This window comes from Lepus europaeus, chromosome X (genome assembly GCF_033115175.1).
Source record: "Lepus europaeus isolate LE1 chromosome X, mLepTim1.pri, whole genome shotgun sequence".
Lineage (NCBI taxonomy): Eukaryota > Metazoa > Chordata > Mammalia > Lagomorpha > Leporidae > Lepus > Lepus europaeus.
In genome coordinates, this window is record NC_084850.1 from 92556976 (window position 1) to 92573999 (window position 17024).

The 17024-nt window shown below is 40.5% G+C and overlaps 1 protein-coding gene across 2 annotated transcripts in view; it reads left to right on the forward strand.

Moving 5' to 3' along the window:
* ARHGEF9 (Cdc42 guanine nucleotide exchange factor 9) overlaps nt 1-17024 on the forward strand; it is a 137604-nt gene that overhangs the window by 36929 nt on the left and 83651 nt on the right. For both annotated transcript variants that reach the window (XM_062183233.1, XM_062183234.1), the window contains exon 4: nt 9164-9343. In XM_062183233.1, the coding sequence (XP_062039217.1) occupies nt 9164-9343 (180 nt within the window). The remainder of the gene's footprint in view (nt 1-9163; nt 9344-17024) is intronic.

Below are 17024 nucleotides of genomic sequence, written 5' to 3' on the forward strand. Positions count from 1 at the left end.
CTCCGTCCAGATCTCCCACATGGAGTCAGGGGCCCAAGCACTTAGGTTATCTTTCGTTGCTTTTCCAGACCATTAGCAGAGAAGTGGATTGGAAGAGAAGCTGGAATACCAGTTGGCGTCCATATGGGTTGCCGGAGCCAAAGATGGACGCTTAGCCTACTACACCACGATGCCGGCCCCTCCCCAATTATTTTTAAAGATTTATTTTAGCTATTTGAAAGGCAGAGTTACAGAGAGAGAGAAGAGACAGAAAGGTCTTCCATCTGCTGGTTCACTCCCCAAATGGCCACAACAACAGCCAGGACTGGGCTGGGCCAAAGCCAGGAGCCAGGAGTTTCTTCTGGTCTCCCACGTGGTTGCAGGGGTCCAAACACTTGGGTCATCTTCTGCTACTTTCACAAGTGCATTAGCAGGAAGTGGAGCATCCGGGGCTCATATGGATGCCAACATTGCATGCAGTGGCTTTATCTGCTACACCGTGATGCCAGCCCCCTTTTCCCTTATTTTAATCATGAAAATGAAAAGAAACATTAGAGGAGGTTTAAAAATATGAACAAAATCAATCAGAATTCACCAAATACAACAGAATTGTTGTGCTCTTGCATAATACTTTCAAATCTGCCCATATATATACACATATAAAGGGATTTTCTATATATATGTATATATATACATATATATATATATATGAAGGGTTATGATCATAGTGATGTACCACTTTATGTGCTGCTTTTTTTAACTTTTATTTAATGAATATAAGTTTCCAAAGTACAACTTATGGATTACAGTGGCTTCTCCCTCCCATAACTTCCCTTCTACCCGCAACCCTCCCCTCTCCCACTCCCTCTCCCTTTTCATTCACATCAAGGTTCATTTTCAATTCTCTTTATATGCAGAAGATCAATTTAGTATATATTAAGTAAAGATTTCAACAGTTTGCACCCACATAGAAACACAAAGTGAAACATACTGTTTGAGTACCAGTTATAGCATTAAATCACAATGTACAGCACTTTAAGGACAGAGATCTCACATGAGGAGCAAGAGCACAGTGACTCCTGTTGTTGACCCAACAAATTGACACTCTAGTTTATGGCACCAGTAACCACCCTAGGCTCTCGTCATGAGTTGCCAAGGCTATGGAAGCCTTCCAAGTTCGCCAACTCTGATAATGTTTAGACAAGGTCATAAAAGACAGGGTGAGGATAGTAACCAATGATCCTAAGAGGGGCATTTACCAGGTTTGAACAATATACAGCATTAAGTGGGGGAGAGGACCATCGGTACACACAGGATGGGAGTAGAGCCAATGGTGGTAGAGTATAGGTTATGATTACAAAAGAATGAGGCCCAAGTACGCTAGACAGGGTCTAGAACAAAGGACAGAGTCATTATTAGAGGAGCTAAGAAAGGTGCTGTCTAAGCTACAAGTAATTTTTCTGATTGAGAGGGAAATAGAACCTGACAGAAGGGGTTTGATAATAATCTGGTGGGCTTTAGGCCTTGTAAGTTAAGAGGCCCAGACCTATCTATCTCTTCACATGGGCTACATCCTAAGGGAGGTGTGAACCTCCTGGGGGAAGGCACTCTGTTGACTTGCATTACTTAGCTGGCCTGGGAGGAGAGCTGGCCAGGTAAAGGCAGGGGGCATCTCTAACAAGAAATTTACGGTTCTGCCTGCAATGTTGCTGACCCTACTTGGCCATCCCCTCAGCTGCAGTGGTCACTTTGGAAGCTGGGCTGAGTAAAGGGCTTTTCAGCTTAGTGCCAATGAGATCTGTGGCTCTGACCTGGGCATCCTTCGACTCCAGGGCAGGTCCATTTCCAGTGATCCAACTCTTGGCAGAGCTGCCAGGGCGCTTACCAAGTTGACTTCTGCTGAAGCCCAGGCTTACCACATTGAAAGCCACTGCAGTGGACTGGCCTGTTGGGTCTCCTTGAGGGCAGATCACTGTACAGATCAGCCATTAATGGGCCTGCCACCCATTGCTTCTGATGCCTAGCTTTCTTTTCCTCCTGGTTTGTGTTAAAGCAGACCAGAGGATGCAAGTCAAGGGAGTGCCCAAGTCCCATCTCTAATTTTTGGTTGCCTAAACTAGAAGTCTGTAGTCACAGGCATGTTCTGTACTAGTTTTTCTAAGGTAGACAATGCCCATGAGGAAAATTATATTCTCACTTAAAAAGTTTCTTTCCCTTTGGTCTGAAAGGGAGGTTTTTTCTACTTACTGTTTACTTCGCTGATGGCGAAGTGAATCTAGCTATGAGATTATTATTTAAGTTCTTATTTTGGCTATGCTATTACAGAAAAATGTTAGCCATCTCTTTTATAAGGTCTAAAGATTAAATTGTGCATCCTACAGATTCCTTCATAATAGAATTAGTTTCCTACCTTGAAGAGAATAGAGAAATGAAAGAACAAGTTGGGCTTAGAATAGAGAAATGAGGGAGCAAGTCCTAGATCGCTTGCTGACAATAGCAATATTACATGAATACTTAGCAAACAGTTTCAACCATTAGATAACAACTTAAGAAAACATTTACCAGAAAGTCCAATGCCTTCTATAAATTTTAAGAATCATGTATTTGGAAACACCTCTTAAATATCTAACATGGTATAGTTTGTTTAACCAGTAAATTTAAGCACAAACATATAAAATGTTTTTAGTTTCTTTCTACCAACAAGCTTAAAACATATGATACACAGATTCAGATCACACAAATTAAAATGTATCTTTGATTGATTTTAGCAGCTTAAATTTATGAACAATCTTATCTACAAATCAATTAAAATAAAACTCTTAATAAAATTTCCCCATGTGGACATACAATATGTACACAAATATAACATAACATAATAGACCAATATAGCAATTTTAATAATAGCTTTTAAAACCTTTAACTCTTTTTGTAAATTGCCAACTGATTTGAATTGCTTTTTGTTTTTAGTAACCTCAGTTAACCATACTTTCTCTCAGTTGGTACTGTTAATACATTATTGGCTTCATCTGTTTACAGAGCCATCCCAAAGTACTGAATATAATAGAAGTGGCTGGAAAAAGTCCATAGGAAGCTGTAGGGGGACAGCTAAACACAGAACCAACTACGCTTTAGTTTTATGAGCAGCACATCATATATAACTGTGGATGACAAAAGACTTTAAGTCGCCATGTTTAAAATTATAAACTCATCAACCAACAAGAGGCACTTGCTTACTTCACAGTATTTTTGAAAGCACCTGTAGGATTTTACAAGCATTTAACCCTTTAGGCCTCTGGGGCTTTCTCATTAAGATAACTATCATGTCTAGTAACACAAGATCATTAGACTTTTTAATTCTCAAACATTTGTATTAATAGCATTTTCCATTATAGAAACTTAAAATTTGGTACCACGTCACATCTTGACAGTACTTCTAATATAATCCAAATAGCCTGATTAGCTGATGTCTCTATATGATGAGAGACATAGGTCCTTTAATTTTTTCAGTTGGGCCTAAACTGGAAAAACCAAAGTCCAAGATTTACTGGAAATTTTAGAGTCCAGATTGTTTGAAACTTTGATTTTTTGAATGCCTGTCAAGAATGCCAAGAAGGCTCAAAATCCAAAATATCTGGTTGAAATAAGATTCCTTAAAATCATGACATAATATAGACCAAATTTGATCATTGTTACAAAGTGATTATTCAAATCTTTGAAAATAAGCACATATTTAAATAACCCATAGCTCTTAATGAAAATTCAGCTGTTTTTGAACAATTAGAATTTAACAGACATCAAGAGAACATAATAGATTACTTTAACACATTGCTTTAACAGAGCATCAGATGTTAATTCTATGTCAAAGAGAAATTGAGCTTCCTGTGATCTTTTGCTGTGAGGTTTCCTTCCTTTACCTTCTTTCATATTGATGACTGTGTTTCTGTGTTTCTGTGTGTAACACATCTTTAAGCATCTTTTGCAGGGCAGGATGAGTGGCAACAAATTCTTTCAGTTTCTGTTTGCTATGAAAAGTCTTTATTTCACCTTCATTCACAAATGAGAGCTTTGCAGGATATAATATTCTTGGCTGGCAGTTTTTCTCTCTTAGTACCTGGGCTATGTCTCGCCATTCCCTTCTAGCTTGTAGGGTTTCTGATGAGAAGTCAGCTGTGAGTCTAAGTGGAGATCCTCTGAGAGTAATCTGACGTTTCTCTCTTGCACATTTTAGAATCTTTTCTTTATGTTTCACTGTGGTGAGTTTGATTACAACATGTCGTGGTGAGGATCTCTTTTGGTCATGTTTATTATGGGTTCTATAAGCTTCCTGTACTAAGATGCCTCTGTCCTTCTCCAAACCCGGGAAGTTCTCTTCTGCTAGTATCTCACTAAAAAGGCCTTCTAATCCTTTCTCCCTCTCCATGCCTTCAGGAACTCCCAGAACCCGAATGTTAGGTTTTTTAATAGTATCCTGTAGATTCCTGACAATATTTTTTAGATTTCTAATTTCCTCTTCTTTTCTTTGGTTTGACTCTATACTTTCTTGTTCTCTGTCTTCTAAGTCCGATATTCTCTCTTCTGCTTCACCCATTCTGTTTTTAAGGCTCTCTAATGTGTTTGTCATTTGATCTATTGAGTTCTTCATTTCATTATGATTTTTCGTCACTATCACATTTTCTTGTTCTACTAGTTGTTTCATTTCATTTGTTTTTGAGAACTTCTTAATGTTCTTATCAATTTTTTGAGATCCGCTTCTTGAATTTCTTTTATCTCATCATCTTCATAATCTTGAATTGGGGTGTCTTTTTCGTTTGGGGGTGTCATAGTGTCTTCCTTGTTCTTGTTACTTCAGTTTCTGCGTTTGTTGTTTGGCATGTTGGAGATATTCTTTTGTTTCTTCACTGTGGTGTTTTTTCTTTTTATACTATGAGTCTAGATTAAGTGGACTGTCTGCTTTTGATGGAACCTTAGAGGCTTGAGATAGGTGTGGCCTGAGAGGTCTGTTTGGTTCCTCAGGGTTGAGGCTGTGCCAAAGGTGACACTCCCAGGTTAGGCGTGGTAAATCTCTTTCTTTCTTTTCTTTTCTTTTTTTTTTGATTCAGAAGGGAATTAATTCCACATAGCTGGAGGTAGTTAGCAGACGAATGATATACCCATAGGAGCCAGAGATCGGAAGCTCTTTCCCAAGGACCACACAGGGAATCTGTGCTGCCCTCAGTGTGGGCTCCAGTTCTCCTGCAGTCTCCCACTGGGTTGCCAAGGTTACCAAATTGTAGCGTCTCTGGAGAGTACTCACGTGAGTTCTCTCCCCCACAGTCTCTTTTTTCTCAGTCTCAGTTCATTAGCACCACACATTCATTTGATCCTAATCTCCTGTTATTTCACACACACACACCCACCTCAGAGCCAGGTTTTTCTGCTAGGCTCAGGGCCGGTACAGACCTGAGGTCGCCCCGCTTAGGACGTATGTCCAAAATGGCGCCTGCCTTTTATCTTGCTCGCCTTTGAGATGTGAGCAGAGAGAAACTCGTGTCCGAATCAGTCACTTTTTTTTTTCTTCTCTGTCTCTTCTAGGTAGCCTGGTGAACTTTTCCCCACGGGGTTTCAAGCCTCGTTCCCTCTAGTCTCCTCTTTCTGCTTGCCTGCCTGTGTCTCAGGCTATTGAGGTTTGGCTCACCTCGCGTTCCAGCGCTGGTGTGTTGATTCTGCCGCTGGTGTCCCGAACTTGGGCTCCCACGCTCTCCATGCAGGTCCACTGTGAATCACTAGTTCCGGAAGTGTTTCCTCTGCTGTTTCTTCCCCTACTCTTCCTTGAACCTGCAGTAACTCCACTTTTATTAAACTGTCTCTCCCCGGACTATCAGTGTGCTCCCTTCCTATTCCGCCATCTTGCCACTCTCCTATGTGCTGCTTTTAAACATTATATCAGCAATATTCATCTGTACTTCTATAGTTTTCCTAATTATCATTTTAATGTCTATGTAATATTGCATCAGGTTAAATGTATTAGAATAAATTGATGATCTAGCTTTAAAAACCATCGTTGATTGGCCAGTGCTGTAGTGTAGAAAGTTAAGCCTCTACCTGTAGTGTTAACATCCCATATGGGCACTGATTTGAGTCCAAGCTGCTCCACTTCTGATCCGGTTCCCTGCTAATGTATCTGGGAAGGCAACAAAATATGGCTCAAGTACTTTGCCCAAGTACTTGCTCCCACGTGGGAGACCCAGAAGAAGCTCATGACTCCTGGCTTCCACGGGACCCTGGTTTTGGCCCCAATTGAGGACTGTCATGGGCAGTTGGAGAGTGAACCAGCAGATAGGAGACCAATCTCCCAATTTCAATCTCTCTGTCTCCTCTCTCTCCCCCCCTTTATCTCTAGTATACAAATCATTTAAAAATCCAATATTTGATCAAACACTCCAGTGTCTCACCATCCTGTGGGTAGTTATGTAGGTTTTTTTTTTTTTTAATGTTAAGACTGGATAGTAGACACACTTCTTTTTAAAAAATGTATTTATTTATTTATTTGAAAGACAGAGTTACAGAGAGGCAGAGAGAGAGAGAGAGTGGAACATCTGCTGGTCCACTCTCCAGATGGCTGCAATGGCCAGAGCTGTGCTGAACCGAAGCCAGGAGCCAGGACATTCTTCCAGGTCTCCCACAAGAGTGCAGGGGCCCAAGGACTTGGGCCATCTTCTACTGCTTTCCCAGGCCATAGCAGAGAGGTGGATCAGGAGTGGATCAGCCAGGACTCGAAGCGGTGCCCATATGGGATGCCGGCGCTGCAGGTGTTGGCTTTACCTCACTACACCACAGCGTCGGCCCCAGCAGTTATTTTCTTCTAATATCAAGTTTAACATTCCTTTCATAGTACACTTGGGTAATTAGGTATCTGTACTGACATTTCCATTCATTCTCTTTTCCAGAGACCAAGTTCTTCCTTTTCATTTGTGTTATACCCTATGCTAATTTGAACTGTATTTTTCTTGTTTCATTTTGAGGATTTTGTGGTATTTGGTTCCTTCCTTAACACTTTTCAAATGGGAGCCATGGACAAAGCTGTTAAGTGTTTCCTGAACTGACTTCCCAAGGGATGAATGAGGTGTCTAGGCTGGCCTCTTTTGTCTCCAAATGCTACTCACCACGAGTACCTGCAGCTCACCCAGAGGTGACATGCTGAATGTGACCCTTACCAATTTTACCCTCAGCTGGGCTTCCCAGATATATATAAGGAGAAAAAACAGCAGAGGTGAGGAGCCAGTGTCTCATTAATTAGATGCTTAATGATGTGATGATATGCTTACTGCTCTCCGTGTTCCACTATAGCTAAGACATTCCCAAAGTTGATTGCGTGTGTGCGTTCGTGTGTGTGTGTGTGTGTGTGTGTGTGTGAGAGAGAGAGAGAGAGAGAGAGAGAGAGAGAAAGAGAGAGATGCAGACACATAGACTAGGTTCTGGGATTTTCATATTAGGCATGGGCTTACAGCTGTTTATTGCTTCTGTTTCTATTACTAAAAGATTGATTTCTGGGCAGGCAGAGCTTAGAGAGCCACTTCAGAAAAAGGAGTGGAGCCAAAAGGATATTCTAGGGATAGAGCATATCTTCTCCCTGGTCAAGGATTGAATATGAAAGATATGAAAGCAGCAGCCGTTAGTTTAATAGATGTCAACGCAAGCACAGGCTAACTATTAATTTGCAAACTCTTGAAGGATTGGTTGAACTGGAGGGTATGAAGAGATAGAGAAGTGAGATTTTTGGTAAGAGTTAGTAAAGAGATTTTATACCAGGGATGAGAATCTTCCTGAAGTATGTGCAGCTGACCTTGCTGGCAGCTACATTAGGGGAGATAGATGAAGCTAAGGGATAGGGCCAGATGTGGTAATGACACTCCTCATAAAAAGGGACTCAGCACTTAAGAAAGGTTAAGAAAATTGCATAGTCTTTATATGAAAGCAAATGACTATAATTCATTTTCACCAAGAGCATTTTTGTATGCTGTTGATTTCTAATGAGGACAATAACCATTAGTTAAAAATCCATGACAGAATGGAAGACCCTGTTTGACTGACACATAGACTGTGGCTATGCTTTTTTGTTTTTTCCCTGACTTACACTGTGCCCTGAATCTGGCTATGTTAACTCAGTAGTCCTTTTCTCAGTCAAGAATTTCTTCCCTTTTTCTCTTTAATTAGTGGCTAGCTGTATTAAGTCATCTGTTATTATCAAATGAGTCCTGAACAGCTGCTCTGTAAAAAATACCACACCTAGACACTGAAGAACTTGCTAGCTGAGCTCATCCAAATGATCTCTTCTGGCCAGCTACCTTAGATACCTGAAACACTCGCTTTAAGAAATTGTTTGACTGTGGCCAGCATTGTGGCATAGTGGGTTAAGTTGCTGCCTCTGATGCTGGAATCCTATATGGGCACTGGTTCAAGTCCTGGCTGCTCCACTTCCAATTCATCTCACTGCTAATCGGCCTGCAAAAACAGCACATGATCCAAGTGCTTGAGTTTCTGCACCCACATGTAAGTTCCCCAGGGAGTTCCAGGCTCCTGGATTAGACCTGGCCCAGCCCTGGCCATTAAGGCCATTTGGGGATTCAAACAGTAGATGGAAGATTTCCTTCTCTCTCACCCTCTTCCTCTCTCTCTCCTTTGCCCTCTCTGTAACTCTGACTTTCAAATATAAAAATGTTTTTTTTTAAATAAATGCTTGATTTTGTTAATTCTTGTTCCCTAATGGGAAATTTTCCTGCCTTGGCCTCTGTTGCCAAATTGTGATCACTATTATTATAACCTTTTGCATCGGTCTTAGAAGGAATAGAACTTGAGAGATGTGAATCAATCTAGCTAAACCAACAACTACTAAGATGAGTGAAACTGTGCTCAACGAACTTCCAGAAAATGATCCTTTAACTTTTGGGTTCTTTGTCATAGAGTATGGTGGGGAAAGTGCTATTCTCTGGTGCCTTTTCACTCTGAAGACCTTTGCTAGAGCTGCAACATTCCTAGTTACTCACTGGTTGAGTGATTCCCTTCTCTAAACCTCATTCTCCTCATGTGAAAAATGGAAATGACTATACTTCATGGAACTGAAATGATGCTCGCAAGTACTTAGGAAGTAGTAAAGCCCTCTGAGAGTGGGAGACAGCCTCATTCTGGGCTTTTCCTTTGTCTGCAGGGCTACCTGAAACAGTGCCGAAAGAGAAGGGACATGTTCAGCGATGAGCAACTGAAGATAATCTTTGGGAACATTGAGGACATCTACAGGTTTCAGATGGGCTTTGTGAGAGACCTGGAAAAACAGTACAACAATGATGACCCCCACCTCAGCGAGATAGGACCCTGCTTCCTGGAGCACGTAAGCATCTTACCCCTTTGGGGAGGCTTTTGAGAAACCTTAGGAAACAACAGAAGAAAAGTCTGAGCTGTCTATTTCTGTTCAGCTGCTTTGTCCTGTTGTGGGGGATTGGTTTCTCTCTGGCTCTGATTTTGAGCCTCAATCTCTGGCCAGGGTATGAGGACTTAGAAAGGTGTTATTATTTAACCTGGGATTCTCTTTCTTTACCATTCCCTTCTCATCTCCTTGTCTTTCTAGACTGTTTCCAGTAGGATATTTTTCTACAGTTTGTTTTGTTGCTGTTGAATTCAGTCTCCATGAGTCCCAGTGTTTTGGGGATGGGGAACTCAACATATTAATTGCACAGAATATCCATGAACTGATAAATACGAGGGACCATGGTTGCAAGAAAGTAGGCTCCCACAAGGCATTTAGTAGAGATCAGTGGGATAGGGGAAGTGACAAGAGGAAGAGACCATAGGCTTAGCAGCAGGAGTACTAGGAAACAGGACAGTGAGGACTATGCCCTGTGCCTGTAATGACCATCTGAATAACTTTGGCCAAGTCCCTTATCCTCTTTGGGCTTCAGCTTCCTCATCTAGAATATGAGGAAGTTTCATTGTATGACCTCGGTGATTCCTTTATATCTTTTGGGTCTCATTCATAGGTAACCTTGTTTTCCTTTATGAAGTATTTGCTTTTAAAGAGGTAATATATGCTCATGATACAGGATTCAAATGATACACAAATGTGCACCTAAAAGAAAGTCATTTTGGAAAATTAACTGCTTTGCTTATGGGAGTCCATAAGACTATACTTATGTTCAGTGATTGGTAGGAAAAGTCCTTGCTATGATTTCTTATAGCCAAAGGATCCAAAGCAAAATCAAGAGTAGGAAAAGGCATGTGGGATGAAGTCTAGAGGAAACAAGGCAAAAACTTCCAAGAGACTTCATCCCCAGTAGAGTAACATAGTATGCACTAAATTCCTTTAGGATTGAGTTATGACATGTCTGCCAGAGAAACTCATTAGAAACTCAGTGTCCAAGGTTTCAATAGGAGGCTGCTCATGTAGGCACCCTCTACTAGCATCTACCAGATTCCCAGATTCACAGGAGAGCAGGTATTCACCATAAACCACAGGCAGTCCAGGCACAGCAACTCACTCTTGTCAGAGAATGGTGGAGAACCCTCTTGAGATCCGATTACAAGATGCCAGTAAATGGGAATCCTATCAAGCTGGTCTTTCTAAAGATAACAGTCTCAGGCCTGATATGGTAACCTCCTCCTGCATGGTATTCAAACTGTTTCAGCAATTCCAGAAAGCCTCTGGGCAGTAATTATAAAAGCCCAGTGTGAGTATAACCTAGTGGTTCCATTCCTAAATGTGTATCTCAGAGAAATTTTCACAGAAGTCCAGAGAGAACATATACAAGGCTGTTGATTGCATGACAGTGTTGTTTGTGGTAGAGTACAATTAGAAGCAACTTAGGAATTGATCACTAGGGAAATGGATAAGAAACATAGGGGATACTTTCTGGAGGTTATGATAGCAAGAAACAGATGCATGAGAGTACTTCAGAAAGTTTGTGGAAAATGGAATTAAAAGATAAGTTTATTTTAGTTCAAAAATCTTAAAATTTATACTTTTTATAATATAAATTGATATATAATATAAAAATGCTGATTTTGTTTTTTAAGATTTATTTATTTATTTGAAAGGCAAAGTTACACAGAGAGAGAGAGACAGAAATAGATATCTTCCATCTTCTGGTTCACTCCCCAAATGACCACAACAGCTGGAGCTGGGCTAGTCTGAAGCCAGGAGCCAGCAGCTTCTTCAAGGTTTCACACGAGGGTTCAGGGGCCCAAGCACTTGAGCTGTCTTCCACTACTTTCCCAGCACATTATCAGGGAACTGGATTGAAAGTGGAGCAGCCAGGATGCCAGTGCTGCAGGCTTCAAATTAATCCACTATGCCATAGTGCTGGGCACTATAATATACATTTTTCATTAACCTTTTGATGACCCTTTGTATGCATGGATTTCAAATTTTTGCATCCATTTTCTTTGAAGTTTTTGAGTACCCTCATATGTACCTTCTAGCAACATACTGATATTACAAATATAGTATTCAATAGGGGAAGTAGAATGTATACCAATGTTTCCCAACTGAGGGCCTCCCTGTATATGAGGTATACAACATATACAGCCTTCAAAGTTTCCACGTAATAGACACCAGTAGTACTCCCTCCCATAGTTGTGATAAGCAAAAATGTCAACACTGTCGGATGTCCTCTGGGGAACAAAAATAACTGCTAATCTATTGAAATGACCGTATGCTTTTACATTTAATCTATTAATGTAATTAATTTGTATTGGTTAATTTCCATATATTAAATGAATGCTGTATTACTGGGATAAACTCCACCTAATCACAGTGTAGTATAACTTATATATTTTATTATGTCTTTAAAAATTAGATTGCTTACCCTTTTATTAATTCTAAGATGTCATTCCCCCCTTCCAATTTCATTTTTAACAGCTTTATTTATGTACAAATTACATACAATAAGTCACCAATTTTAAGTGTGTATTTTAATGAGTTTATATATAGTTGTATATAACCATCATTTTAATCGATATATGGAATATTTATATCACTCCGTTTGTTATCTCTGCCCCTACCTTCACTTCCTGGGAAACACTGATCTGCTTTTTTGGTATTATAACTTTGCTTTTTCTAGAATGTCATATAAGTGGAATAAAAATAAGCACTCATTAATGTTTAACTTCTTTCATTAACATAATACTACTCTTCACCCACATCACTGTTTGTATCAATTAATGAACATCTAGGTTGCTTCTGGTTTTGCACTGTTGTGATCATTCTAGTATAAAATTTTTTGAGAATATATGTATTTATTTTTTCTTGGTAAAACCTAAGGTGGATTCTTGGTCTCACGGTAGGTGTTTCCTTAACTTTATAAGACAATGCCAAACTGATTTTCACAGTTGCTATACCATTTTTCTCACTAATAAAATAAAAGAATTTGTGCTGCTTCAAATGCTTATCAACATTTGATATTTTAAAATTTAAGCCATTTTAATAAATGTGGAGAGTGGTATCTTACTATGGTTTTAATTTATATTTTCTTTAAATTTTTATTTATTTTTACTTGCATGAAAGACATAGAGACAAAGACAGAGAATCTGTTGGTTCACTCACCAAATGCCCACCACAGGGACCACAAAATCCAGGCTGAAGCCAGGAACCCAGAACTCAGTCCAGGTCTCCATATGTGTGGCAGAGACCTAAATACTTGAGCAATATGTGTACTGCCTCCCAGGGTGTGCATTATCAGGAAGCTGTAATTGGAAATGAAGCTGGGACTCAAAACACAGCCAAGTGGATATGGGATGCAGGCCACTACATTTACATTTTCTAATGGATAATTATGTTGTGCATCTTTTTAATGTATATATTTGCCATCTGCATAAAACCTTTGGTAAATATCTGTTCATTTAATTTGCTTATTTTATTTCTTATTGAAATTATGTATTTGACAGAGAGGCAGAGATAGAAAAAGTGAGACAGAGAGAGATCTCCCATCCACTGATTAATGCCCCAAATGCCTCCTCCAACAGCCAGGCCTGAGCCAACCAAAAGCAGGGAGCTGGAAATTCAATCTGTTTCTCTGATATGAGTGGCAGGGACCCGACTACTTGAGGCATCACCTGGTGTCTCCCAAGGTGTGCATTATTAGGAAGCTGGAGTTGGCAGGCAGCAGAGTCAGGACTTCAACCCAGGCACTCTGGTAGGAGATGTACAAGTCCCAAGTGGCATGTTAACTTCTGTGCCAAATGCCCATTTCTCTTTTGCCTATTCTTAAATTTGCTATTTGTTTCCTTTTCTTTTTTTAAATTTTATTTAGTAAATATAATTTCCAAAGTACAGTTTATGGATTACAATGGCTCCCCCCCCATAACTTCCCTTCCATCTCACGCTCCCTCTCCCATTCCATTCACATCAAGATTCATTTTCAACTATCTTTTTATATAGAAGATCGATTTAGTATACATTAAGTAAAGATTTCATCAGTTTGCACCCACACAGAACACAAAGTGTAAAATACTGTTTCAGTACTAGTTATAGCATTAATTCACATTGAACAACACATTAAGGACAGATCCCACCTGTGAAGTAAGTACACAGTGTCTCCTGTTGTTGACTTAACAATTTGACACTCTTGCTTATGGCATCAGAAATCTCCCTACGCTCTAGTCATGAGTTGCCAAGGCTATGGAAACCTCTTGAGTTCGCCGACTCCAATCTTATTTAGACAAGGTCATAGTCAAAGTGGAAGTTCTCTCCTCCCTTCAGAGAAAGGTACCTCCTTCTTTGATGGTCCGTTCTTTCTACTGGGATCTCACTCGCAAAGATCTTTCATTTAGGTTTTTGTTTGTTTGTTTTTTTTTTGTTGTTTTGTTTTTTGCCAGAGTGTCTTGGCTTTCCATGCCTAAAATACTCTCATAGGCTCTTCAGCCAAATCTGAATGCCTTAAGGGCTGATTCTGAGGCCACAGTGCTGTTTAGGACATCTGCAATTCTATGAGTCTGCTGTGCATCCAGCTTCCCATGATGGATCGTTCTCTCCCTTTTTGATTCTATCAGTTAGTATTAGCAGACACTAGTCTTGTTTGTGTGATCCCTTTGACTCTTAGACCTAAAGTGTGATAAATTGTGAATTGAAGTTGATCACTTGGACTAGTGAGATGGCATTGGTAGATGCTATCTTGATGGGAATGTATTGGAATCCCCTGGCACATTTCTATCTCCACCATTTGGGGCAAGTCCGATTGAGCATGTCCCAAATTGTACATCTCCTCCCTCTTTTATTCCCACTCTTATAAATAACAGGGATTACTTTTCAGTTAAATTTCAACACCTAAGATTAAATGTGTGTTAATTACAGAGTTCAACCAATAGTATTAACTAGAACAAAAAAATACTAAAATGGATAAAGTATTACATTGTCCATCAACAGTCAGGACAAAGGCTGATCAAGTCACTGTTTCTCATAGTGTCCATTTCACTTCAACAGGTTTCCCCTTTGGTGCTCAGTTAGTTGTCGCCGATCAGGGAGACCATATGATATTTGTCCCTTTGGGACTGGCTTAATTCACTCAGCATGATGTTTTCCAGATTCTTCCGTTTTGTTGCAAATGACTGGATTTCATTGTTTTTTACTGCTGTTTTAGCTATTTCATATGATTTGTATTTCCATATAAATTTTAGAATCATCTTGCTATGTTCTACTAAAAAGCAAATAAAAATCTGGTGGGAGCAGGCATTTGGCACAATGGTTAAGATGCTGTTTGGTATGTTCACATCCCATATCTGCTTGCCGGTTCGACTCTTGATTCCACTTCCGATTTTAGTTTTTTGATAATGTGCACCCTGGGTAGCAGCAGATAATGACTCAAGTACCTGGATTCCTGCCACCCATGGAGGAAACTCTTATTGAGTCTTCAACTCCTAGCTTGACTTGGTCCAGCCTCAGCACCAACTGTTGCAGGCATTTTGGGATGTGAGTCAGTTGAAGGAAAATATCTCTTTTTGTTCTAATCTCCATCTGTCTTTTAAGTAATCTTTTTCTCTGCCTTTCAAGTCAAATGGATATAAATAAATAAAAACCATGCCAGCATTTTCAGTAGGAATGCATTAAATTTAAAGGTCAGTTTTGGCAAAAACTGACATGTTTAAACTTCAAACCCACCAATATATCTGTTTTATTATTTATGATTGTTTATAACTTCTCCCAATATTGTTTTCAAGTTCTCATCATATAGGGCTTGATCTTACTTTTTCTTTTTTAAAAGATTTGTTTATTTATTTATTTAAAAGGCACAGTTACAGAATGAGAGGGAGAGACAGAGGATCTTCCATCACTCCCCAAATGGCTGCAATAGCCAGAGCTGGGCCAGACCAAAGTCAGGAGCTAGGAGCTTGTTCTGGGTTTTCTAAGTGGGTGCAGGGGCCCAGGGAATTCAGCCATCTTCTGCTGGCATATTAGCAGGGAGCTGGACTGGAAGCAGAACAGCCCATACTCGAATGGGCACCCATATGGGATGCTGGTGCTGCACGTGGCAGCTTAACCTGCTACACCACAGTGCTAGCCCATTGACCTTACTTTTAAAAGTTATTTCTGGGGCTAGCATTGTGGTACAGCAAGTTAAGCCACCACCTGCAACACCAGCATGCAATATGACCTCTGATTGCAGTCCCACTATTCTACTTCCAGTTCAACTCCCTGCAAATATGCTTGGGAAAGCAGTGGTAGATGGCTCAAGAAGGTGGGCCCTTGCCACCCACGTGGGAGACCCAGAAGGAGTTCCAGGCTCCCGGCTTCCATCTTGCCCAGCCCCAGCCTTGTGTCTGGGAAGTGAACCAGCAGATGGAACAGTGTGTGTGTGTGTGTGTGTTTGTGTGTGTCTGCCCATCTCTATTCTGTAACGCTGCCTGTCAAATAAATAACTTTTTCAAAAAATTGATTTTTAAATGTTTACCATTGAAGTATAAATGATGTTTCTTTAATTTTTTTTTACAGGCAGAGTTAGAGAGAGAGACAGAGAGAAAGATCTTCCTTACATTGGTTCACCCCCCAAATGGCTGCTACGGCTTGTGCGCTGCGCTGATCTGAAGCCAGGAGCCAGGTGCTTCCTCCTGGTCTCCCATGCAGGTGCAGGGCCCAAGCACTTGGGCCATCCTCCACTGCCTTCCCGGGCCACAGCAGAGAGCTGGACTGGAAGAGGAGCAACCGGGACTAGTACCCGGTGCCCCAACCGGGACTAGAACCCGGGGTGCCGGCGCCACAGGTGGAGGATTAGCCAAGTGAGCCAAGGCGCCGGCCAAAAATTATGTTTTGGCATACACAGTGAAGTGATTACTGCCACCAAGTAAATTAACATATCCAGCATCATATGTATAAGATTTGTTTATTGGAAAGGTAAAGAGAGAGAAGGAGAGGGAGAGAGAGAGAGATTGAGAGAGAGAGAGAGAGAGATCTTTCATCTACTGGTTTACTCCCCAAAATGCCCATAGTAGCAGAGACTGGACCAGGCTGAAATCAGGAGCCAGAAACTCCATCTGGATCTCCCATGTGGGCAGCAAGAACCCAAGTACTTGGAAAATCATCTGCTGCATCCCAGGCATTTTAACAGGAAGCTGAGTTGCAAGCAGAGGTGGGACTCGATCTCAGGCATTCTGACATGTGATGCAAGTGTCCCAAGTGGTGGCTTAACCTGGGCCACAATGCCTACCCTACACATAGTTACCTTTGCTGGAGTGGAAGGTGGGGTAAGAGTATCTAAAATCTAGTCTTTTAGCCAATTCCCAATATATCATACAATGTTATTACCTAAAGTTCACACATGTTATACATTAGATCTCTAGAGTTATTCATCCTACATAATTGTAACTTTGTAACCTTTGATCTACATTTCCCCCCGGCCCCTTGCCTCTGGTAACCACCATTATATTCTGTATATTCAATTTTTTTCTTTAGTTTCCCTATGTGAGTAAGTAGAAGTTTTCTTTTTGCAGTATTTTTCTTTCTGAATTATTTGATATAGTATAATGCCTCCTAGGCTCATACATATTGCTGCAAATGGCATGCAGGATTTCCTTCCCTTTTTTTCAAT